At 45.3% G+C, this 27,009-nt stretch overlaps 1 protein-coding gene across 1 annotated transcript in view; it reads right to left on the bottom strand.

The window, feature by feature from the left end:
- Positions 1–27,009, bottom strand: part of Ptr (patched domain-containing protein) — a 93,862-nt gene that overhangs the window by 3,442 nt on the left and 63,411 nt on the right. Inside the window, exons 4-8 of the mRNA XM_076178569.1 lie at positions 5,082–5,282; positions 4,469–4,600; positions 1,325–1,471; positions 820–986; positions 357–569 (exon numbers count right to left, since the gene is read on the bottom strand). Of these exons, the coding sequence (XP_076034684.1) occupies positions 357–569; positions 820–986; positions 1,325–1,471; positions 4,469–4,600; positions 5,082–5,282 (860 nt within the window). The remainder of the gene's footprint in view (positions 1–356; positions 570–819; positions 987–1,324; positions 1,472–4,468; positions 4,601–5,081; positions 5,283–27,009) is intronic.

The raw sequence follows: 27,009 nt of genomic DNA on the forward strand, positions 1-27,009 counted from the left end.
GAGTTAGTTTAGTGCAGACAGGGTGACCTAGGACAAGTGATGATGATGTGGTTTAACGTCACACACTCCCCCCTTATCGGGAGGCTAGGATGGTGCCCCTCACAGAGAGGGCTTCCTAGGACAAGTACCTGGAAAAACCAGTGAACATCTTTGCCTCGGTGCGGCCCCGAGGGGCTGACACTCGACAGTACTAATAAATACTACATGTACCAGAAATGTAACCACAAGCACTACAAACTGGTCCCGTATCGCCACAGGCATCCACCTGTTCTTCCCTGAGACTTACGGGAGAACAGGGGACCGTTGCCGGGTGCTGTGGGGTTGCGGTGGTTAAGTGACGAGGTGATGGTACTCACATCTTTTAGACTGGTGACGAAAGACTCCTCGTCTGTGATGTTGAAGTCGATGTATTCCTTGTTCCTCTCGATGTAGCCGAGCCAGGCGCGAAGCCACGACGTCGTGTAGAGGGCGCCCGCCGTGTACGTCAGGTTCTCCAGCTTGTCGTGGAGGAGCAGGATCTCTCGCTGCGTCTCTGGGTCGCTGTACTCGAGCTCCCCCGTCAGTACCACCTTCAGGAGGAGGAGGAGCAATGTGTTGAGAAGGTGTCGCTTTATGTGTAGACTACATTTAGTATGCACCGGTGTACACCAGGAAGGGAGGGAGGGAAGGATGTAATCCGACTCTTTCTATTCCCCATCCCTCCTTTCCCTCCCTCTCTCCCTCACTCCAACCCTTCCCCCCTCCCCCCAACCCACTTCACCCACAGATGTATCCAGTCAACTGCAATATGGTCACACAACTCCCGACTTCAGAACTCACCTGAACACGGTACGGGTAGGCCCTGAAGAAGGTGTCCTCGAGGTTGTAGAAATCGACGGAGTACGAGTCGTAGCGCGACAGACGGCGCCTCTCGAGGCCTTCCTTCACGAGCGTACAGCCCCAACTAGCGCCCAGCAGGTATAGGATGAAGACGCAGATGACCAGCGCTGAAAGGGGAAGAAATAAGGTATTTAGAAAACTCCACTTTGGCTGAATGAAGTCGCTTGGTGTCGACTGAAGCCACCAAAATTCTTGAAGAGACACTAGCGGTTCAAACTGCTGGTGTGAACAGGGCCTGTATGTGACACGATCAAATGGTGAACATGGCCATTTGCTTTCTACGTCTACAAGCAGTTCATTATGGTTTTCGACCTTAGGTATGGTCACAACATTATCTGGTTTATATACAAATATTTCCATCATTTCAGGATTCGAACCCCGCTATCCATCTAGTGCCTACACCTCCAGACGCGGGCGCCCTCGCCCGCTCGGTCTTTGTTCTCACCTTTAATGGCGGGGATGTTGAGGAACCTGGCCACGTAGTCCCTGAAGAAGAGCATGATGGCGTGAGGCTTGTTGTCGTCCGGGTGGTACGGGTCCTTCCGGTTGATGCCTCCTGTGCAGAAGAACCGGTAGCAACCGTTCTCGTCGCCTGTTGAACGAGGAAGGGAGAGAAGGCCGTTGAGTTGTAACGATCATAACGACAATAATGATGATTAATAGTGATAACTAAGTAATTGATACTACTGCTAACAATAATAAATAAAATGATCTCTTAATATTTCCTTTTTACCCTTGTTACCATCGTTTCCATTACTATTATCGTCGATAACATTACTGGTGCCACTTTTACTATGCAGGGCGAAATGAGGAGAATGGCAGTAACTTGAGGAAGGCAAGGCATGGCTGACAAATGACAAGACTGGAAAACTAATTGAAAGGAAAGCAAAATAAAGTTTAACTGAGCCCGATGAAGGCAATGTAAGGCAGGCCAAATATGGCTGATGAAAGAGGCTGAAGTAGTAGTAGGACAGAGGAGGTGGTGGTGGTAGTAGTAGTAGTGCTGAAGTAGTAGTAGTAGTGCTGAAGTAGTAGTAGGACAGAGGAGGTGGTGGTGGTAGTAGTAGTAGTAAGGCTGAAGTAGTAGTAAGATGGAGGTGGTAGTAGTAATAGGACTGAAGTGGTGGTGGTTGAAGTAGTAGTAGGGCTGAAGTAGTTAGGACAGAGGAGGTGGTGGTAGTGGTTGTGGTGGTGGTGGTGGTTGTGCAGCACAAGTCAGTTTAGGAGAGAAACAGTCGACCCTTAAGAATAAGAAGTAAAAAAGAAAATCGAGGCCTTGTTCGACTCCAGGAGAAGCCAGCGGAGCGGCGCGGAGGAGGAAGAGGAGAAAGTGCTGTTCGATCGGCGGCGGCGGCGGCGAGAGAAAGTGTCCGGCCCACCAAGGAGGACACTCCAGTAGAGATGGAGGTGGAGGGGAGGCGAGCATACGTTGGGTGGAGGGGATCCTTGGTGGAAGGGAGGGGTGCCATAACCAGCGCTTCAGTCCAGTTGAAGTTAAAAATGTGATCAATATTCCTCAATGAGTGGGAGGACGAATACTTATAAAAGAACGTTGCGAGCCTCTGGTCCGTGGAGGTGGTCCTACAGTTCCTATGATATTGAATGCAGTCCCGGAGGAAGGGGGAGGTACGGGGAACGAGTGGGGTAGTACCCCGGGGAAGGAAGAAGACCTGGGAATGAAGGGTACCACAGGGGAGGAACAAGTCCCCCGTGGTAGTGGACCCCAGGGGAGAGAGAGAAGAGGTGGGAGGGAGGAAAAAAAAACGAGAAAGGAAGGAGAGCTAGAGTGGGAGGGAGGAAGAAGAGAATGAATGGGAGGAGGAGGAGGAGAGGGGAAGGGGTAGTGATGCTGATACGCTCAGGTCACCAGTGCGTGTAAACATGAGATCTGCTACTGAGGCACTCACACGTACACGGACGTGTGGTGATGGCCTTCCACTGGGGCCAAGGCCTCCCGGCATTGGCCCGGCCCACGTACAGACTCCTAATAGGTCGGGTTATTAATCAAACGAGGCTGTAGGCACCCCTCTACCAATCCCCTTTCAGTAAGGGTGCCACTTTCCATTTCGACTGTCGCCAAGCGGTTTCATTCATCTCCGTAGCACCCCCGGAGGAAGGGTGAGTAGGCACAGGGGAGTATCGATACTACTCCCCCCTCTCCCTCCCCCCTTCACATTTCTTCCACACACACACCCCCACCACCACCGTCTTGGCCTTCGTTTTCCCTGTCTAGACACATTGTTTGCACCATCATCTGCAAGACCGCACGCGCGCACGCATACACACACACACGCACGCACGCACACACACATAGTACCGAAACATGAATACCCATTTCATCACTATCACATAGCCAGTCAAGAGGCGGAAAGACGAATGTGATACCCGATCCTCTTGTCACACGTTACATCACACACACACACATACACACACACACGCACATATAGGCAGACAAAACGTAATGTACAGACATTGGCAAATGTTCACACGTAAATATATACATTTCTACGTCCACACACACACACGTACTAACACGTAGGGCGGGGATAGCGTCCTCATCCTGGAGGTAGTATGTGAAAGGACGAGAAAGACCAGGGTAGGTATTCGTAGGTAGGTAGGGGAGGGGGAGGCAGGATCGAGGGGAGTGGGGTGTTGGGGGGGTCGGGAGGTAGGATGTGGGAAGATGGGAAGATAGCCAGACAGGTATGGTGGAAGAGGGGGGGGGTGATTGGGGCATAGGTAAGACAAGACCGGGTAGGAAAAGGGCAGGCGGGGGGGAGGGAGGACAAGATCAGGGGGAAAGAAAAATGGAGAGACAGAAAGAGAAAAAGAGGAAAAAAAAGGAGGGAAAGGAGAAAAGGGAAGAGAGGAGGGAGTGGTTGAAGAGAAGGAAGGAGACACAGGGGAAATAGATAGATAGATCAACGTGTTGATCCCAACTGAGGGAGTTATTATTGGCCTCAGGTCATTTCATGTCGCCCCTGCCTGGTCGTCGCGAACTGACCTACTCCATGACCTTGGTCGTGGGTCGGGGCCAAGCTTAATAGAGGTGGGGGGGCGAAGGTGGGTGTCTTGGGGAAGAGGGAGAAGAGGAAGGGGGAGCTAGGGGAAGAGGAAGGGGGGTACTGGGGGGAGGTAGGCGTCAGGTGAATGAGACAAGTGGGGATTAGGGAGAAAATTGGGGATGGTGGGGAAGGAAGGAGAGAAGAGTGCTAAAAGAGTAGGGAATGGGTGCGGAAAAGAGAGGAGTGGGTGTGTAAAGAGTGCGGTGATGCAAAAAGAGTTGGAGTGGGTGTGGAAAGAGTGCGGTGATGCAGGGACATTAAGAGTGCGAATGAGCGAGCAAATGAATGATTAAGTGGGTGAGTGAGTGAGCAAATGTATCGGTGAGTGAGCAGGTAAGAGATTGAATGAATGAACGAGTGAGTGTGTGAATGAATGAGTGAGCAATTGAGAGATTGAATGAATAAACAAGTGTGAGTGAGTGAGTGGGGGATTGAATGAGTGAGTGAGCAAGTAAGAGATTGAGTGAATGAGTGAGTGAGTGAGTGTGTGAGCGAGTGAGTGTACGAAAGAGAACGAGACTGACCTGCCATGGATCGTGGTTTGACGGGGATGCAGCAGAGGGCGTGTCGCTGGTTGGCCTCGGCGTATCCGGCGAGGGCCAGGCAGCCCCCGAAGAAGGTGATGTGCCAGAGGTAGGTCGTGATGACCGCCATCCCTGCGGGAAATAACATAAGAACATAAGAAATAAAGGAGACTGCAAAAGACCATAAGGCCTACACTAGGCAGCTCCGTATCCATCACCACCTGTCATCCCCATCCATAAAGTTGTCTAATCGTTTTTTAAAACAATTGATGGTTTCAGCGCTTACTACATGGTTACTAAGTTTATTCCATTCATCGACCACCCTATTAGTAAACCAATTCTTGCCTATTTCCTTCTTAAATCTAAATTTGTCCAGTTTATACCCATTACTGCGAGTCCTGCCCTGTTGTTTTATTATGATGACCTTGTTTGCATCACCCTTGTTATAGCCTTTGAGTTAGAGGTTCTCGCGTAGCTGACGAAAATTGTCGGTTGTTATCCGCGATTGATCGAGCAATTGCCGCTAAATACCTGACTGAAAATTATATCACAGAATGTGACGCCGGATAAGCGTATATTCATACTAGTGGGGAAGGGAAGACTTCTGTCTCACCTGTGTAGATGCAGAAGATCTTGACGCAGGGGAAGGGAGTGATGGCGCCGATCCAGAAGGACATCATGTCTGTGATGGAGGTGATGGTGATGCTGACGGCGGCGTCGGCGAAGGTCTGTGCCATCCGCCTCTCGATCGGGTCCTGGATCGCCGTCCTCCTCCAGGCGGCCAACATGACGAAGGTGTCGTCGATCCCAATACCTGGAAAAGAAATGGGTCACATTAATTCATGGAATACACAGGAAACGTATGTACGTGTGTGTGTGTGCGTGCTCGACCTCCAAACGGCTCGACTCAGCTAGAGACAGACCCTTCGGACGCCAAAGAGGTTAAATAACAGACCTGGTGTGGAGGGGGGGGGGGCGAGAGGACCTCGATAGACAGACACTGTCCAGGAAGGGGAGTCTGTCGGCCGCTCATTTGAATAGAGAAGAAAAAAAGAAATCCCGACAATGCGCCACGGTAATCGCGAAGATTGACCAAATATGGCCCCGGGGACAAGTTCCACGAGTCAATGAAATTTGTAAACAACCCTTGACCATTCACTCTCCTCCCCCTCCCCACCCACCTCTCTCTCTCTCTCTCTATCTTTCTTTCTCGCTTTGTACCTTTCTCTATATCTTTCTCACTCTCTTTCTCTCTCTCCTTTGTACATCTCTTGTATTTCTCTGTATAAGGATTTCCTCACTGTATCTTTTTGTATCTGCGTTTCTCTGCATCAGTTTCTTTCTGCACCTCTCTCTGTGTCTGTGTATCCATATCTGTGTTTGTCTTCGTATCTGTATTTATCCACATTTCGCTCTATCCTAGTTTCCTTCAGTCTCTCTGTACCTGTGTCTATCTGTGTCTGTCTGTCTGTCTGTGTCTGGGACCACCTGGCTAGGAAACCCTGCACCAAGGCGAACCTTATTATGGCGCAGTACTGACCTTGGTAAAGGTCAGAGGTAGTGCATAGATCAAGTGTCTGCTAACCTACATATAGAAAGAGTACTGTCCGGAGATATACGCGGGTCAGATCGAGTACGCAATAACCGGCGTAAATTGTACCCGCGCGCGCGCACACACACACGCACACACACACACACACACACACACACACACACTGGAAGTAGTTTGAACTGAAGCGTATTGCTTCGTTTAGTTTCTCTTTCTCAGTGGTTACTCTTGCATAACTGAACAAGTTATCGGTTTTTATCAGCATTATCTGAATAGAATCGCCAATAACGACGATGTCAATCACATAATTTCCGACAGTTATCCCCAAGTCGGAAATTATGTGATATATATACATACATATATATATATATATATATATATATATATATATATATATATATATATATATATATATATATATATATATATATATATATATAAACTTATCAACCCTAGAACAAGAGAAAGATGTGATCTGATGACCATCTACAGAATTATGAACGGGATGGAAATTCTTGATAGGGATGACCTACTAAAATGGGACAGAAGAAATACAAGAGGACGCGATAAGAAAAAGAAAGGCAGTTACAGAAGAGATCTGAAAAAAAAATCTTTCCACATAGAGTAATAGATATATGGAACAAACTGAACGAGGAAACAGTGAGTGCTAAAACTATACATTATTTTAAGAAAAAACTGGATGCGGAAAGATACAACTGCGGGTCAATACGAGCATAGCTCTCCTCCTGCAAAATGCAACTAAGTAAACACACACACACACACACACACACACTCACACACGCATCTCCCCTCGCAGTCGATTCGATCCGTTGTATTACGACCTGTGATGTGTACATTTTATTATGTTTGCCGTTTACTGATTTAAATCAAATAAAGGTGGGAACTTATTATACTGTGTTCAATCGTAGGCCCTACGACATCTACGCACACACACACGCACTCTCGATAGAGAGGACTTGTTAAACTGGGACAAGAGAAGCACAAGAGGACATGGAAAGAAAAAAAAACATAGCTACAGTTTCCCACATGGTAGACACTTGGAACAAACTGGACAAAAAAAAAAAAATAGTGCGCAAAATCCATTCATGATTTTAAGAGCAAACTAGGCACTGCGAGATACAAATGCGGGACACCACGAGCGTAGCTCCCCTTCCCGCAAAATACAACCAGGTAAACACACACACACACACACACACACACACACACACACACGTTGCTCCTCTCCTATGTACATCATTACGCATAGATCGGCCCATGTATCAGCTCTGAGCTCTCATCCGGGAGGGTAATAGCTGCCGATCACGAATCCAACATGACCGTGGTGAATCACCACACACACACAAAAAAAAAGGATGTCCTAAATCACGCGCCAAATTCCATTTACTTTTTATGGGAGTAGACGTGGACCTTAGAAGGTCACATTATTGGGGCTTAAAAAAAAAAAAAAAAAAAACAAAAAAAAAACGCAACGAATATGTCTAATGGTCTATGGTCTAGAAGTCTAGAAAACTACGGTCTAGAATGCCTTTGCTGGGGTGGTGGGGGCAGACAGTTAATTCATTTTGCAGACATTGCAGCAGATGCACCTCATCCATTTTTTTTTCAATCCAGCCACCAGATGGCAGTGTCGCCATTCTCTCTCTCTCTCTCTCTCTCTCTCTCTCTTCCAGGGTCTACCCCTAGTACGCCATCGAAGGCTACGTATGAGTCACCGTGCCCTGGACTGCCGTCGCTCCCGAGTAAAACACAGGAAACACAAAAACTGGGATACGCATTCCGGTGCTGCCTGAGACAGAGACTGACCCTGCAGTCACAGATTCGAATCCCTTCGATGACCGAAAAATAAGAGAGAGAGAGAGGTGGGGGCAAGAGAGCTAGAGTAAGAGCGTTCACACCACTGGCGAACCTCGTGTTGTTGTATATTTTTCTTATCCAAACCTATTCTGCGGATGTGGCCAGATAACCAAATTCGGGGCAGAGGCGAAGGAGGAAGCGTGGTGCCTAGTGGGTCTGAGAGCAAGAATCGAACTGTGAACCGCAGCATTGTTTTGAGACCAACTCGAGTCTGCTGAATTGGACCCAAAATCAAAACCACGGAGATGAATAAAATCACCTGACAGCAGTCAAAGGTAAAAATGCAATGGGGTTATTCGGGAGACATTCTAGCAAGAGATATCTAGATGGGTGCCGTGGTCTAACTAGAACTTTCCCTCGTTAGTGGCCTTGTTGGTCCATGACGTGCCTTGGCACTTGGCACTATTGGCTCTTGTGGATATAATGACAATTTTATTACAGATAAATGCGGGCAAAACAAATGCCAATAAATACGGGAATTGGCAATATAAATGGCGATAGAAATTGACACAAATGCCAGTAGATATTGATAACACGAATGTCAATGAATATTGACAATACGATGTTGTCACTATTGATATCACTGTCAAATAATGACAAAAATGCCAATTCATATTGACACTACAAAAAGTATCAAAATATTGACAAAAATGTAGACAGGTATTGGCAGTACAAATGTTAGCAATTCCCAACGAATACTTGAGAAAAGAAAGGCTAAAACATGTATAGACAGTTCCAAAAGCCAACGAGCAGTCACTGATAACACCCTTCGAGACACTAAATACATGATTCTTCCTCAAGATTTAGTTTATTGTCAAAACTACAGTACAACATTATACAACTAGTCCAGTCTACAAGTCAATCTGCAAATTATACCGCAGGTCGCTTCCTGAAGATAGAAAAACTATGTATACATCGAGAATCCCTTGACCTAAGATTCCCCAACACCCCGGGTGGGAAGGTGAACAAGACCCAAATATAGGTTGCAAGGATGTTCCCCTAGGTCGTGGGAAGACCTTGGGGGAGTTAGAAGTGGGGTCTTTGATTTAGTGTCTGGTTTTCCAGACAAGTGCTCTTGACGCCATGTCCACTGTTCATTAGAGTTCCAGTCCGTGTGGCGTACTTCGCTTTTAGTATATCAAGACCACTTTTGATACTATTTTTAGGTGACCATACAGGGAATGATTCTGGATTTACTTCTACGATATTGGGGAAGCTATGGACTAAAAAGTCTCTTATCGGTATGATCTTTGTAATCCTTTGAAAAAGTGCAGGGGACGGAAGTGGGGGGAAGTGTGAAATAAGGAGGAGAAGAGAGGGGAAGAAGCGTAGCTTTTAGGTCGGATGCGAAAAAATATAATGGTAAAGATTAAATAAAAAATATTTTTTTATAATAATATAAATGATAATAGAATTGATAAACGCATAGGTATAGCTAAATAATAAACAAACAGGTAAATAGTAAATAATAATTAATTGACAGATAAATAATCACAAATGAAAATCAACCCCGGGGATGAGGTGGCACGAAGTATGGAAAGAGGAGAGGGAGCAAAGCTTAAGAGAAGACGCGGTAGGTGTCAAATCCTGAAAGAACTTCGTTCTGGTCAACCGCAGGAGATTCCACTCAACTCGGAGGGACCCCTGCCCACCTAGCGAAGGGGCTATAGGCAGAGGAGGAGTGAGGGAATGAGAGAGGGAAGCAGACAGACGGAGAGACTATGAGAGACGGACGGACGAGGCCGCACGCGCGACACTTTCACCCAGGGAGTCGAGTTCTGAGTCTCAGGGTCGGCGTCTGTTAGCTAAACGGAGCGTCTGTTAGCTAAACAGAGCGTCTGTTAGCCAAACAGAGCGTCTGTTAGGCAAACGGAGAGTATGTTAGGCAAACGGGGCATCTGTCAGGCAAACAGAGCGTTTGTTGGGCTAACAGCGTCTGTTAGGCTAACAAGAGCGTCTGTTAGGCAAACAGAGCATGTGGTTAGCTAAACAGGTCGTCTGTTAGGCAAACTTATCATTCGGACAGCTTTACGGATTTTATTCATGGCGGGACCCCGTCGCGTGGGTAGTCTACACTCAGAGAGAGATCGAGATCTAATGGGCCTCTCTGATCTCTGGAAGCAGATATGTGTCGAGGTCTATCAAACTGAAGTTGATGTTTTACAGCACTATCTGGTCGTTGGCTCTCGCGGATGTTTATTTCTTTGTTTATTTCTTTCTAGATTTATTGTCATTAAAGACTAAGGTGACTCATCGTAGACAAAGACATTGGGCTCGGTACGGACTAAACGGTCCCTCCAAACTTCACCAGGGATCGAAGAGCGAAAGATCAGGGTACCTCGGAAGGGTGTTCCCTCGGAGTCTTCGCCTTCGAGGCCACCGGTGCTAATATTCCTCGGGAGAGTAATTTGATTGAAGATGAGAGAGGAGGGGCGTGGGGCGCCTGTACAATAGACTCGGAGGAGGTGGAGGAGGAGGAGGAGGAGTAGAGAAAAAATGAAGAGACATACAGACAGAAAGAAGGAATCATGCAAACGGAAGAGAAGGAGGGAGGGTGGAGAGATAAGGAAGGGAGATCGAGAAAGAGAAGGCAAATGTTGGAAAGGTTAGAGGGAGGTGTGTGTGTGTGTGTGTGTGTGTGTGTGTGTGTGTGTGTGTGTGTGTGTGTGTGTGTGTGTGTGTGTGTGTGTGTGTGTGTGTGTGTGTGTGTGTGTGTGTGTGCGCGCGCGCACGCGTGTGTGTGAGGGAATGTGACGTCGATCCTGAAGCGAGGGTCTTCCAAGGTCTTCGACTTTCGTCATTGAAGATCGGCCGCGTCTGCGTCAGAGGCCACGTGACCAGACGTTTCATTCAGGAGCAGCGAGCGTAGACATCATCATCACCATCTTGCCCCGCGTGAATAAAATCGCCAGGCGGCAGCCGCAGCGAAAGGAAAGGGTTCAACAGGTACGGGAGGAGGTTGTAGGTGAACTGAATCTTGATGATGACAACACTGTGTACACCCGATTTACACGTCGTCAGGTGATTTTATTAATAGCGGGGTGGGAGGTAGTATCCTTGGATCAAGACCTGAATTGAGGTCGAGGTCTGGGCAGTCCTTAGATCATGAAAACAAAAGAATGAAGGAGACTCCAAGAGACCCTAAGGCCTACACTAGGCAGTTCCATGTCCCTGACCACATGTCATCCCCATCCATAAATCTAAGTCTATTCTATTCTATTCGTAAACCACTCTACTGGTAATAAACCAGTTCTTATCAATTTCCTTCTTAAACCTAAATTTGTCCAATTCAAATTCATCACTACGTGTCCTATCCTGCTGTCTTAATATAATGACCTTGCCTGTATTACCCTAATTAAAGCCCTTGTAATAAAATCAACTGGCGACATCTACAACCCCGTTGCTCAAGCTGTCTAGTGACGACACTGTCGGGATGCAATGGAATATTTTGGCGACAATGATAATAATAATTATAATAATTAATAGTGATAATAATATCAATAATAATGATATCAATATGACAATAGTAATAATAACAGTAATAATAGTAATAATGATAAATATGCCAATTGATAATAGTAATAATAACAGTAATAATGATAATACATATGCCAATTGATGATAGTAATAATAATAGTAATAATAGTAATAGCAGTAATGATAATACATATGCCAAGTGCTTTTTCTTTTTCATTATGCCAAATGGCATCATTCCACTCCCACCCAGTTCATCCCCACTCATTCCACTCCAACTCAATACTCCCTTGTTAGGATGACGTACTCTACGGTTATTATTCAGGCCAATTTCAGACTATTTTATTCAGCTGAGGAGACCCAACGCGACACCAAAACGAGTTGCGATCGAAAAGAGGAGAGAGGAGAAAGAAAAGGAAAAAAGAGAGGAGAGGAAAGGGGAGAAAAGACGAGACAATGTGAGGAAATAAGAAAATAACGTAGGAAAAAGGAGAAGGTAAGATAAAATTAATGGGAAAATGGCAGAAGAGAAAACGGGGAAGGAGAGACGAGGGAAGATGAGAAGAGAGAAGCGAAGAAAAAATAAAGAGAGAGGAGGGAAGATGAGAAGAGAGGAGCGGAGAAAAATAAAGAGAGGAGGGAAGATGAGGAGAGAGGAGGGAAGATGAGAAGAGGAGCGGAGAAAAATAAAGAGGAGAGAGGAGGGAAGATGAGAAGAGAGGAGCAGAGATCAGTAAAGAGGAGAGAGGAGGGAAGATGAGAAGATAAAAGTGAAGAATCAAGGAGAGAGAAAGGAAGAAGAGAAGAGAGAAAACTGAGACAAAAGAGAGGATAGGGGGGTGAGAGAAGACGGAAAGGGAAGAGAAGGGAGAGGGAGGGGAGAGAAGCGGGAGAGGTGGGAGGGAAGAGAAGAGGGAGATAAGGGGGTGAGGGGAGAGGAGAGAGAGAATGTGGGAGGGAAGAGAAGAGGGAGATAAGGGGGTGAGGGGAGGGGAGAGGAGAGAGAGAGAGAAGAGGAGTTGGGTAGAAGGGCACACAGAGCCAGCCATCAGATTCCAAGTACTTTCACTCGCCCGTGGCCCACGACACGACGGGCCTGGAGCCGGGCGAGAAGACAGGTCGCGCGCCGCTACTTCGACTGTGGACTCAGTCGAGCTCTTCTCAATACCAACACGCGTCGGCGTCGCCGCCACCAGGGAGATCCGAGACTACAAGAGTGTCGTTCCCCAGCCGGCACACATAGGTTAAGGTCACAGCGACCTGGTACTACAGGACCTCAGTTTAAGGTCAGGGCGACGTGACACTACGCTTAAGGTCAGCAGTGCCACAGTTTGTTTGTCACAGCGGCGAAGGACCCCCGAAGATAAGGTCCATCCATAGATAGAAGGCCTTAACTGAGGTCGCTATAAGCAAGATGGTCACCCAATTGAAGGGATGTTTGTTTTGTTTTTGTTTTTTTATTTCTCTTCTGGTGATTAAAGGAGCGAAGGAAGCGGGACGATGATACAAGTGCCACAATTGGGGCCCGTAAGATGTCAGACCGTAGATATAAATCTCAGGCCCAACGAACGAGGGAATGGCCTTCTTGTCTTAAGTCTTAGAAATATAATAAAATAAAATATAATAACAAAATTAAACAAATAAATAAATTGGTAAATAGGTAAAAAAAAAGGCCAAAGCTCAAGGAAGGCCTTGTACTTTTAGTGCCACAAGACTGGCTAGACACTAGACGAAGGCTACCCTCTCCTCTCCCTTCTCCCCTCTCCCTCCCAACCAACCTCACTCCGATTCTTTGCCGCCAGACTGTTTGATCAGTCTCTTAGGCGCAGGGGCACACGCTGCAGTGTTTGTGCTGGCTGGCGTCAAACTAAAGCCGTTGTCACACTACGCGGCGGCGCCGGACGCGGCCAGATGATGGGCGAGTTCAATTAGCTTAATAAAATCACCTGGCGACACCAACCAGAACCCTAATGATAAGGGAAAGTGTGACACCGCTGGATATGATTTGTCTTGTGTTTATTTACTGAAACGTGCTCAGGTTTCCGCATAAGGAGGAAAAGGATGATGTAGGAGGAGGAGGAAAAGTAAAAAGATAGAGGAGGGGGGATGTTCCTCCCCTTTCCTCTTCATCCTCCTCCCTCTTCATCTTCCTACTCCTCCCATTCCTTTACCTCTTCCTCCTCCCCTTCCTCTTACTCGTCCCCTTTCTTTCCTCCTCCCCTTCCTCTTCCTCTTCCTCCTCCTCCTCCCCTTCCTCTTCCTCCTCCTCCTCCTCCCCCTTCTCTTCCTTCTCCTTCTCCGTCTGGGTTATAGACTTATGTCACTGATTGGATGACCGTTGAACATGACCACATAGGTAGTCGCTTGATAGATTTTCTCGGTGACAGTTACTTAGTTCAGCACGTAAAAGAGCCCACAAGACATGGAAATTTACTCGAACACTAGCCGCGAAAGCATGATAACCGATGTAGAAGTTGGTGAAACTATTGCAAGTAGTGGTCACAACTTAGTTATATTCAAACTGCTAATTTTTTTTTAGAATAGATACTTGTGTATCTAACATACCTGGTTTCAGTAAAGCCTAGTTCATAGGACTACGTCTGGAGCTTCAGCTTACAGATTGGGAGGCAAAATTAAGTGAAAGACCTGTAGATCAGATGTGGGAAATATTTCAAAATACGCTTACTAAGATGATTCATATTTACATCCCGTTTAAGGACAGACGCCCCCAAATCAGACTCGCCCAAAATGGCTTGACAAAGAAACTGAAAAAAGTATTGCTAAAAAGAGACAGGCTTATAAGGAATACAGGTGCTTGGGTGCACCTAATGACTATCGAAGTCATGTAATAATACAGAAATTAAAAAAACGAGAACGACAATATGAAATGAATATTGCTGATAAATCCAAAGAGAATCCCAAAGAATTCTAGTTACATTAGAGATAAAAAGGTTATGAGGAATCACATTGGCCTACTATTATCTGCTGACGGTCAACTTGAATATTCAAATGAAGGAATGTGTGATATCTTAAACAGCTGTTTTAGCTCAGTATCCGTAAACGAAATACCTCAAAGTGAACTCCAAACTGAAACCTGTGAAAAGTCTAGGGTGAACTTACTCGTTACAGTAAATAACAAAAGAAAAATTAAAAGGTGTATAGAAAAACTCAAAGTTTGATAAATGATAGCCAGCATGGATTCAGACGGAAACGTTCTTGCATAACTAACTTGAATTCTACAACACAGTCATCTCGAATTATAGCCAAAGAAACAATAAGTGGTAGCCTATTAAATTGGACTAGTAATTGGTTGACCGATCGAAAATAGAGTTGTTTTAAATTGCAAAAATTCTAAGTGGAAAAATGTTACAAGTGGAGTTCCTCAGGGTTCCGTTCTTGGACCATTTCTATTCATAGGACTACGTCAGGGCTGAAATATATTGTCTCCAAATTTGCTGATGATACAAAACTATGCGGAATGGCAAATGATCACTTAAATCAATTAGATATTCAAGAATATTTATATAAAAAAAACCAGCAATGGTCTGAAAAGTGGCTGATGAAATTTAACAAATGGAAGGTTATGCTCATAGGTAAAAATAACAATACGATTAAAAGTCATTTGGAAATTTAAGAAAAGTGGACAATGGAAAGAATCTTGGCGTAATTATCAGTAACGATCTCAAATCATCTAAGCAGTGTATTTCAGCCTCTGGATTCTAGGACTGATTGCGCGACCTTTTGACTTCAAAAGTCCATCTCTCAAATCGTTAGTTCGTCCACATTTGGAATATGCTATTTTCGTATGGTCACCGAATCTCATTAAAGAGATTGACAGATTCAAAAAAGTACAACGGTGAGCCACAAAACTGATTCCAAATATAAAAAATAAATCATACGAAAATCGGCTGAAATTCGTGAATCTGTTTTCCTTAAAACGCGTAGACTCAGAGGTGACTTGATACAGGTCTAAAGGGAATTGACATCAAAAGTGACAAAATTTTCAGTGAATAAGAATCTGACAAGAAATAATGGTCTCAAACTGCCAGGAAATAGATTTAATTTGGAAGTGGGTAGAAACAACTTTGCCAACCGTGTAGTTAATGAATGGAATAAACTTCCTGCAGAGGCAGTGCAATGTAGCTCAGTTCGAAGCTTTAAGATTCATTTAGATAAACGCCCAAGCAAGATGCTGTAATGCCTGCCATCTATTTCATATTGTTTGCTTATTTGTGTTATTGTCTGTTTATTATTATTTATTATTATTTATCTGTCAATGTATTATTATTTACTATTATCTGTTTGTTTATTATGTAACTTTACCTATTTATTTTTTTATTACTATTTGTATTATTATATTTTTATTTATATATATATTTTTTTCGCATCCGACCTAGTTATGGACCAAAAGGTCTCCTGTCGGCATGCTCCTCCTTTGTAATCCTTTGTAACGTCATAGCAATGAAGAAAAAATAAACAAATAATTAGACATTGATGAAAGCTGAGTAACCTCGTCTCCATTTTCTTTGTCTTTTTTCTTAACCAAGAATTAAATTTATTCACCCTTTCATATGTACTGAGTCGCCTGTGCCTAACCAGAATAAAATATACAAACGGTGTCTACAGAAACCTAAGATATTCTTAGCAAAATTTCCTCCTGTCATGTGATTCTATATATTACGGAAATGTGCTTCAGGTAAACTCGGCGACTAATGAATAAATAAATAGATAAATGAATATGTAAATGGATAAGAAAACGAATATATTATCCGAAGTCAGAGACAAGAAATCATCTTAAGTAGGTCAACGCGGCTTTCGGTGGCGATGAAGCTGTGCTTCACATCTGCCGAAAGACAAAAGGACACAAGACAAAAAAAAAAAGTGGAGGAGGCACAGAGAGCTACAGAGAGCTGAACAGAGTAGCTAACGCGCGCGCAGACACTCACACACACACATACACGATTTTAAAAATAAACGGGATGTGGAGATACGAAAAAGGTGTCACTACGAGCATAACTCTCGTCCCGTAAAATAAAACTAGGTAATACACACACACACACACATAAGAGCATCCGAGGCGGGGACGAATGAGATAAAAAGAGATAGAGAGACAGATAGACGAAGAGATAAAGAGAGACAGATAAAGAAAAAGAGGCAAAGATAAGAAGACAGACGGAGAAAGATAAAAAGAGATAAAAACAGAAAGAGATAGAGATAAAAGGGGAGAGACGGATAAAGAGAAAAAGATAAAAAGAGAGATAAAAACAGGAAAAGAGATAAAGAGATAGAGAGAGAGCTGAGGTAGGCAGTAAGTAAGTAGCTACGTCCCGCAAACCAAACAACAATATTGGCTCTCGGTCGGCTGCGGCTGCGCTGGGGTGGGGAGGGTGGGGGGTGGGGGGGATGAAGGTCAAAAGGGAAAATGGGGAGAAACTCGTCGTCGTCGTCGTCGTCTTCGTCGTCCCTACAAAGTCGTCGACTATGCCTTGTCTTCCCTCCCAGCATCTCCTCTCCCATCTCATTCTTCACCCCCTCTCCCTCCCATTCTTCTCCCATCCCCTCCCGTTCTCAGCTCCCATCCCATCTGCCCCCGCATATATCTCCATCTTCCCAACTCTCTCCCACTCCATCTGGCTCCATCTCCTCTCCCTCCACCAACTCTCTCGTCTCACACTCTCCCTTTTCTCTCTCCTATTAACAATTCCTCTTCCGACTCTTCGTCTGTCTACTTGTCAGTGACTGACTGGCATACGCACATGAGAGTGTGTGTGTGAGAGAGTGTATATGTACGTGTGTGTGTGTGTGCATATGTGTGTGTGTGTGCATATGTGTGTGTGTGTGTGTGTGTGCATGTATGCGTGTGTGTGTGTGTGTGTGTGTGTGTGTGTGTGTGTGTGTGTGTGTGTGTGTGTGTGTGTGTGTGTGTGTGTGTGTGTCAGAGAGAGATATCTTAAATTATTGTGGAATTCCCCAGGGAAGTGTCACAGACCCAATTAGCTGATCACTCCCGATGCAGCTGTGGCCCAATTTCGTTGAGAACGCGAAGAGGAGTTCTCAGCCAACTCCCAACTCCGCCCTCCACCTCCACGTCCTCCACAACATCCATGGAACACCGCCTACACTCGGAGAGTCCCGGCCTTTTCTCGTTAAGGCCACACTGAGTGGAAACCTCACTTTTTCCGATACACCAAGGTCTATAGAATGTCTTAAAAGCCACGGCGACTCCTACATTATATATATATAATATATATTATATATATATATATATATATATTATATATATATATATATATATATAATACATGTGTGTACAGCTGCACAGAAAACTATCGTTAGTAAATCACGCTAATCATTTTGACACAAAACAACGAAACTATGTGAGACAAGTTGAAGTCTCCATCGGAAATAAGATTATCATGTCATGGTGAATCCATATGAACTCCGGACCTATTATTCGATTCATATTCATTCAGAAGGAATTCGAACAATTCGAACCCCAGAAATACCAACCCTTCGGTATCATAAGGTTATGTTCATTAGCGAATGTTTCGACACCCCTACTAACGATAGTTTTCTGTGTAGCTGTACATACACACACAGACACACATTATCTATATATATATATACGTACACACATATATGTATACAAATAAATGAATAAAGAATAATGAAAAGAACAATAAATAAATAAAATACATAATACTCTTATGCCTATATATAACCGACGATAAACCGTGACATTCTCTACTAATCGTTCTCTCTTCGGGCCGCATTCAAGATGACGTCACTGGTCGCCCCATGGCGTCGTCGTGCAGGTCGTCCGTGTAGGACATGAAGGAGTCTATAACCATCGAGACGACGAAGAAGCGAAATGTGGTCTTGTTCATGGCGTCAAGCAATTTTATATCTTGATAGCGCAATGGTCTAAGTCACTGTTCACTTGTTACGTCTGAGCTGGGTTCGAGTCTTTAGCTTCACCACATATCACTTTCCGTATGTGCTTCCATCGAGCCCCTCGTCAGTCTCGACCGTGATGATGTGGAATTAAAGTGAAAACTAATGTGGTTGAAAAGATGAATATATATCTAAACAGAAATGTAGTAGCACATTTGTAAATGACACACAAGAAACCCACAGTCGGAGGAAATAAACTTCGAATAAAGAAGATTCCTATATTTCGGCTATCAACTGTAGCCCTCCTCAGAAAAGTACAAGACAGAGGACAAAGGGGACTTATAAGCTACAGAAAAGAGAGGGAATGTGGACAGATGATACTACTCTTTGAAATTCAATGATCGTAGATTTTACCATTTTCAGGAGAAAAATGGTAGAATCTACGATCATTGAATTTCAGCCCAACATGAATATTTCAAAGGGGCAATGGTCCCCGGACATAATGTCCGGACTCTTCATCTCCAACCTAGTGAAAGCTCATTTCCAACATGACAACCCATACGGAGTGAGAAGAGGGAAGAGATATCTTCCCATGTTCCCCTTTCTTTTGTTAAGGGTGCTACTTAAACAGTACGCCCTCTCTCTTATTTGTATCTACTGAAGAGGATTGCAGTTTGCAATCGAAATATATAGATTCCCCGTTTCCAGTCTTTTCTACTCCAACAGTGGTTTCTACGTTATATATATATATATATATATATATATATATATATATATATATATATATATATATATATATATATATATATATATATATATATATATATATATATCAGTTCACTCCTTCGCTTCGGTATGCTACTCGCATCTTTATTTTGGCTGTCGCCCGCAGATTTTATTAAGAGCTGGCCCCCATCCCCGTTCCCTTTGCAGTCAAAGTGTTGAATTTACCTTAAATATTTCTTTGGGTTTTGCGGGTGATTTTATTCAGAGGAGCAAAGGAACTCTAAAGCGGCCCATCCACGATCAATCATATTGCGCAATTTCATTCTGTATATAGGTTCGAATCCTCGGGCATACCACGTTACAATTTCTGCATGCGCCTATATGACTTAGAATTAAAGTGCATTGTGCTTGATAAAAATATATATATATATATATATATATATATATATATATATATATATATATATATATATATATATATAATTGACAATTAAATTGACCGTGTATGGGCGATATATGGCCACTTTAGGTAGCAAAAAATAATAAATATAATAAAAAAAATTTATGAAATAAAATAGAATATATTGATATATCATACGTGACATGGGAAACAACGCTGACTGAGCAACTACACTCTACACTAATGATGCAGAGCAGAATCGATGAAGTCCTATGCTGTCTCATGTGATTGCACGAGCGGGAAGCGCGTCGCCACCCCCCCCCTTCTACACCCTCCCCCCCCCATCCCCGGTTGTTAGCAGAAAACGATGATTCATGGCGACAATCGCTGCAGAGACAATACACTATTCTATGGTAAGTGAAGCCACGAATATATTTGAAGCCAATATCGCTTCATCCACGCACATCCACACGTACACGCACACAGTTATGTACACATTCTTCTTTCCCTCCCCTCCCCTCCCTTCCCTTCCCTTTCTTTTCCTTCCCTTCCGTCCCCTACTGCTAGTGCTGCTGCCGACGCCATTCATAGGAAATAAGTGTCTTTTTCCGTCTCAAAGTTCCTCCTCCTCCTCCTCCCCTTATTCTTCCTCCTCATCCACGCTTTCCCCTCCTTCTCCTCCCCCTATAACCTACTCCTTCACTCCCTCCCCTCCTCCTTTTCCCCGTTCTTCTCCCATTCCTCATTATTCTCCTCTTCTTCCAACTCTTCCCTTCCTCTTCACTCTCTTCCCTTCCTCCCTATCCCTCTCCTTTCCCACCACACGGCAGGATAGGGAGGTGGAGGGGGAGGGGGAGGGGGAGGGGGAGGAGGAGGAGGAGGAGGAGGAGGAGGAGGAGGAGTAGGAGGAGGAGGACTAGTCAGATGGGGACCAGATCGGGAAACTGACGTCATCTTTACGCCTCGAAGTGGTTTTCTTCGCTTTGCCTAGCGAATTCGCGTCGTCTCGCTCGAGGATAGGCCTGAACACGGAACACTGAACAAGCCTATGCGTAGGCACCTTCAGGGACAACGAGTGTCAGGGGCCAGACTTCTCCCTTCTCTCCCCGCTCCCCTACTCCTTCTCCCAAGTGTGACGTCACTTTACGGTGCTGATAAGCGAAGCACCACAAGGAAAAGAAACGGGATAAATAGTAAAAGGAAGAGGGAGAGGAAGGTGGATAGGAGGAAGAAGAGGAAGCGAATAAGTAGGGTAAAGAGGAGGAGAACAAGGGTTAGGAAGAGGAAGGGGATAGGAGGAAGAGGAAGGGGAAGAGAAAGGAGGGGAAGAGGAGAGAAAGGAAAAGAAGGGAAAGGAAGAGGAAGGGGATAGGAGGGGAAAGAGAAAGAGGAGGGGGAAGGGGAGGAAGAGGAGGAAGGAGAGGAAGAAAAGAAGGAAGAGGAAGAAGTAGGGGGTAGAAGGAAGAGGAGAGATAGGAGGAGAAGGAGGAGGACGAAGAGAAAGAGAAGGAGAGGAGGAAAAGACAGAAGAATCAGAGGCAATATCAGCACCCGCGGTTCGATGGCGGCGAAGATGCCGGTGGTGCCAACCCCGGGTCTCTTCAAGGACGAAGACATTAAATCAAGAAGTGAATAGAGGAGCCGAGAGCGAGGCCCCACACCTGCAAGCGAGGCGGCGACAGTGGAAACTAACTACGGAAGCAAGAAAGCGCCAGCGACAGAGCGAATTCTGCGACGATTTTTTTCTTTTTTGGATTTAGACACACGCTAAGACTATATCCACGCGCTTGAATGTCATAATGTCCCTGCTGGTGCAGAAATTAAATTAAAAAGTGAAGGACCTGTATATGCTCGTGTATTTCCGCCTCCCCCCAAAAAAAAATCTATGTGTGGGGGGGGGGGTGGCACATTCCAAGACTAATTCGAATACTGACAAATAAAACAAAGGGTGAAAGAGAAGAAAAGGAAGAAAAGGAAGACAAGACTGAGGAAAGGATATTGGTGTATATACTCGTACATTGACATACAGACAGACTGGTTGGCCGGCCAACCTCCATTCCCCCCCCCAACATGCATACTTGCGTACAATTGCATGTACATAACCACCAATTTCATGCAGTACGGAGGAGAGGGATTGTCATAGTAGTATCATTAAAGACGTATTTCACTCCACGTGGAAGTTCCTTTCACCCTACTGCCCCCCAACACACACACACAGACACACTGACTGAGGAGCATAAGACACAAGGCACCGGGCTAAGACAGGTCCACGGGAGAATGGGAAGATGAGGCTAGGATGGGACGGGGTGGAAGTGAGGAGAGACGATTGGAAATGGGAAGGGAGTTGAATGAAAACGGGGGAAGGAATTATTGGAAATTAGGGTGAGGGAAAGTGAAACGAAGGAAGCGATGGGTAGAAATGGGTGAGGTTCGAACCAGGGGAAGGGCTGGGTGACAATGAGAGAAACTTGGTGGATAATGGGGGAATGGATGGATGGAAATAAGTTATGGACGAGTGGACGAGAGAGAGGCGGGATGGGTGGGGTGTATGTGGAAAGGATGGGGTGATGGGGTGAATAGGAAAATGGAGGGATATGAAGTACACTGACGAGGGGCACAGGAACTGGAGGATGGGATGGGTGTAGGTGTGGGGGCTGGATTATGGGGAAATGGGAGAGGTGGAACAGGTGATGGTGATGATGATGGTGATGATGATGATGATGATGATGATGATCTATTCAACGTCGCGAACTCCCCCCATCAGGAGGCTAGTACGGTGTCCCTTACAGATGACTTATTAGTGTGGAATCAAATGAACCATGTCCTTGGTCCAACTCGCTGGCGGTAGGGTTCGGATTGCCGTTACCTCGACCTCCGCCACAAGTAGTGACGCTCTAAACTGCTCGGCCAGCGAGGTACAGTCAAGAACTAAAGTTCTTCGAGGCTTGCTGGTGTGCAGACTCCATATATGGTAACAACAAAAGATTAAAAAAATTGCCTGTGTTTACTTTCCTTCCCGTGGGGAGACGTAAACCCAAATACCTTTTAGTTTCGATACTCGCCAACCAAGTGTAGAAAAACCGGTTTCCCCAACTGTATGCGGGTACGGACAGGTTATGGGGAGGTAGGTCCGTGATGGGGAACGGGAACCACTTGAAATATGGGTGAGTTGGTATAGGGAGGATGGGGAAAGGGTCAAATGGGGACGCGAAGAAGATGGGCTTCAGGAGAGGAGGAGAGGAGGGGAGGAGTGGCTATGGGGTGGGGGAGTCCTTCGAAGGTGAGGATAAAGAGGAAATGGGGAGAATGGGGAAAGGTGGTAGAAGGGAACGGAAGTGAGGGGAAAGGTGGGAAGGAGAGGGGAAAGGTGGGAGGACAGAGGAAAGGTGGGGGAGGAGAGAGGAAGGTGGGGAGGAGAGGGGAAAGGTGGGGAGGAGAGGGGAAAGGTGGGGAGGAGAGGGAAAGGTGGGGGGAGGATAAGGTGGGGAAGAAAGGGGAAAGGTGGGGAAGAGAGGGGAAAGGTGGGTGAGGAGAGGGGAAAGGTGGGGGAGGAGAGGGAAGTGAGGGGAAATGAGAGGGGAAAGGTGGGGGAGGAGAGGGAAGTGAGGGGAAAGGAGGGAGAGGTGAGGGGAAAGGTGAGCGAAGACATGGGGGGGGGAAAGTTGCATACAATTAAAAGAAATCTGGGCTGCGCCGTGAGCCGCGGTCAGTCGATCACCGACAGTTGTCTGCAGCTGCGTCAGGGCTTCCCGGATGTAGCGTGAGAACCAGCTGTCGATGAACTGCAGTCTGTCACGCCGCTGTACTGTGGATAATTCCCAGCTGGGTGGGAAACTCACCGGACGCCCCGTTTTCTTTACAATGAAAGCTGTATCAATGAGAGTGTGACTGCATGTGCGTGTGTGTATGTGTGTGTGTGTGTGTGTGTGTGTGTGTGTGTGTGTGTGTGTGTGTGTGTGTAAGTGGTGTGTGTGTGTGTGTGTGTTAGTGGTGTGTGTGTGTGTGTGTAAGTGGTGTGTGTGTGTGTGTGTGTGTGTGTGTGTGTGTGTGTGTGTGTGTGTGTGTGTGTTTGTGTGTGCGCGCGCGCGCGTGTGTGTGTGACTGATAGGGCGCAAACATACGTAGTACTTACGTATGAAGCCTTACTACCAGTTTCCATTTCTTAGGTCCGCCTCCGGGGATTTGAACGCAGGTTTCTCGAGTGGGATGGGAGAACGTTCCTCATGAGCCAGCCGGCACTGCATTCCACCATCTTGCATTGTATTATTGTTATAGCTTTCCCTCGATCAAGGCAATCCGTCACCACAGGTGGCCCAAAAAAAACAATGCAGTAGTGACAAGACACACACGCACGCACAAAAAAAAAACTCGTGGCGCAGTTGGTAGAGTTTCCGGCTGCCACTACCCATAGATCGGTCATATATGAGCTCTGAGCTCTCTTCCGGGAGGGAAATAACTATCGATCACGAGTCCAACACGTGATCCAAGACAATGGTGAATCACACACGCACGCACGCACGCACACACACACACACACACACACACACAAACTTTTGTCAGGTCCTCTTTGAAAATATATCCTGGAAAATTTATTAATCAGGGACAGACATCTCTCGTCGTCCACTAAGGTGTATCGAGAACATAAGAATGAAGGAGACTGCAAGAGACCATAAGGCCTACACTAAGCAGTTCCAGAATGGCGCTGTTATTAGCAGTGGGGGTTGAACAGGTTGTGCAGGTTGCGATGAAGAGGTGCAGTAAGGATGTGGAGGTTGCGGTGAGGTGGAGGAAGTTGTTCAAATCCAGTGGTTTCTGTGACTGACATGAAGCAAACATAACGTCAACATGTCGTCAACCACATTCCTCTTTCCTCTCTCCGTGGGTTACCTACTTACTTCACTCGTTATGCGCAAGTGCATTTCTAACTGGGCCCCGAGCGATGCGTTGTTTTATCACTGGACAAATGGTTCGAACCCCAGTGGTCTATCTATATTTATATGCCAAGAACTTTTCCCCCTTACATGGGAGGTAGCCAAAGTCAAAGGCACGTACCTATTCCCATACATTCCGCTCCCATCCACCACCCTTTCCCCCCTCATCTTAGCTCCTCGTGGATGACGGGTCATCCCTATATCCCGCCCACTGCCCTGGTTCAGAAGCAATGTAGCAAGACACAGTACATCCACAGGAAGGCCGCTTCACTTAATCACTAGACGAAGACTAAACGATACACAATCAAGGGTTTGAGTCCCAGGGGTAGAGCTGTTTAATCCAAATTCACACAAATTCTAACTCCACCTAGCGGTAAAATGAGTATCTTTTCCACATGTCTCTAGATGCCTTTTCCAACTCCCGGGTACCTCCTATATCTTTATCGGGTGACAAGTCTTTCCTGGTTGTTGTTAGCCGATTTGATGTTTCCTGGTTACTCTTTGAAAGGCAGAGGGCAGACACCGGCTAGAACAGCAGTTCTTAAGCTGGGGGTCATGGAGACCCCCAAGGAAGCAAAGACAAGAATTAAGGGGAGGGCTTATGGACTGCTGTTACCAATTGTAAATTTCTATGTAATGTAGTCCAGTGATGCAAGTTAACCATGTCACAAAAGTCTATCAATTATATGATAAACATGATTGTCAACTTTGTGATAAAGCAACGGGTTTCTCATGATCAACCTATTAGTATTATTATTTTTAACTTTCTTGGCGAGGTGGGCCTAAGAGAAAAATGAAGGGGATCCAAAAGAAAATTGAGAATTCAAGAAGAGGTGGGAATGGGGTGAAAAAGGCTGAGGGCCACAAGTCTAGACAGTTTCCGGTGCCGAGCAGAATAAAATGCTAAAAGTCACATTGCCTTATAAGGCACTGGTTCGAGATAGCTTTGGCCTTCCGAGTGACCGTGACATAGTAGATATTTTTTCCGAAAATGACGACATTGTCAATACTTTTGATATTGATTGCCATGACCTCATCCACGTTTTCGTTATTGCCAAAGACTTCTAGGAATTTTTGTCCAAATTGTTTTGGAGTCGTCCTGGCACGGGAAATTTTGATAAAATGAATCAGATATTGCAATTGATATTTATTATGTATTTTTGTGTCCCTGAGAGGCGAATCATGGAATGCTATGAAACATGCCTTTGTTCGTCAGTGGACTCAGGATGGCAGATCTGTTTTTATTTGATTTTAAAAGGCCGAAGAAGATATCCGCCTCACCTGGACGAAATATTTCGAAACGTCCAGAAAGATCATCAAATGTCAAGTATCCGAATGCTATAACCACGTCGCTTTCACTCTATTTCGGTCAGATTTGGTTCCAATTGTTCATTTGAGAAAACGTCTCGACATTGTCAAATCTGCCTCGACTTGGATCATTCTTGGGAACTGGGTCACGTGATCGTGTCCTCCAACTCAAACAACTCCATTCAGGTGAAGCTAGGTCACAGTCAACGATTTTTTTTTAGCCATGAAAGACACCAACACTGAAATTATGAGAGAGGACCGTGAAGAGGAAATGATCCACGTCTCACTCCAGCTGCAGCAAATGTACTGAGAAAAAGACTGTTATTGACTCTTTTCTGCTGAGTCATGATAACAACCTTCAATGTACACAGCATACAGCATTCATTACATGGTGTATAGCATACAGCATACAACATTGGTTACATGGTATATAGCATACAGCAGTGATTACATGGTGTAAAGCATACAGCAGTGATTACATTGTGTATAGCATACAGCATACAGCATTGATTACATGGTGTATAGCATACAGCATACAACATTAGTTACATGGTATATAGCATACAGCAGTGATTACATGGTGTAAAGCATACAGCATACAGCAGTGATTACATGGTGTATAGCATACAGCATTGATTACATGGTGTATAGCATACAGTATACATCATACAAGATACATATACGGACACATCCTTCAAAACTATTCGTGATCACGAACGCAAACAGGAACGCACACATGAGAACAAACACAAAAACATGAGCCCATACACGCGTAAGAGACGGGACCCTACGAACGTTGACCCTTTCCTATATACTACAATAAACACACACGCACGCACACGCGGACACGCGCGCGCACGCGTACACACAAACTAGGCTCACACGAAAACAAACACGAAAATTCGAGAAGACACACAAGGTGGGTAATTATGACACATGACACGCTTACAAGACACAGAAACCAGACACATACGACACAAAAAGTAAATGAATATAAAACTACAAACAAATAAAAACACACACCTCGTGGCGCTGTGGTTAGAGTTCTCGCTTGCCGCTACAGCGGTCCGGGTTCGACTCCCGCCCAGGGCTGAAATAATTTCAGTATCGCGTTGCTGCGGGATGTTACTCCAACTCTCGTGGGCGAGGAGTTCGGTGTGTGTGTGCGTGTAAGGTCACAGTATTACCCATAGATCGGTCATACAAGCTCTGAGCTCTCATCTAGTAGGCTAATAACTGTCGATCACGAGTCCAACACGTGATCCAAGACCATGGTGAATCACACATTCAAAGCACAACTAGCAAACAAGGCATGCACGTTTATCCCATAAGGCACGCGACCGACAGATACACACAATGCACAACATGGCACGCACGCACAATA

The sequence above is a fragment of the Oratosquilla oratoria genome, chromosome 41 (genome assembly GCF_046742065.1).
Source record: "Oratosquilla oratoria isolate Oo_2021 chromosome 41, ASM4674206v1, whole genome shotgun sequence".
NCBI lineage: Eukaryota > Metazoa > Arthropoda > Malacostraca > Stomatopoda > Squillidae > Oratosquilla > Oratosquilla oratoria.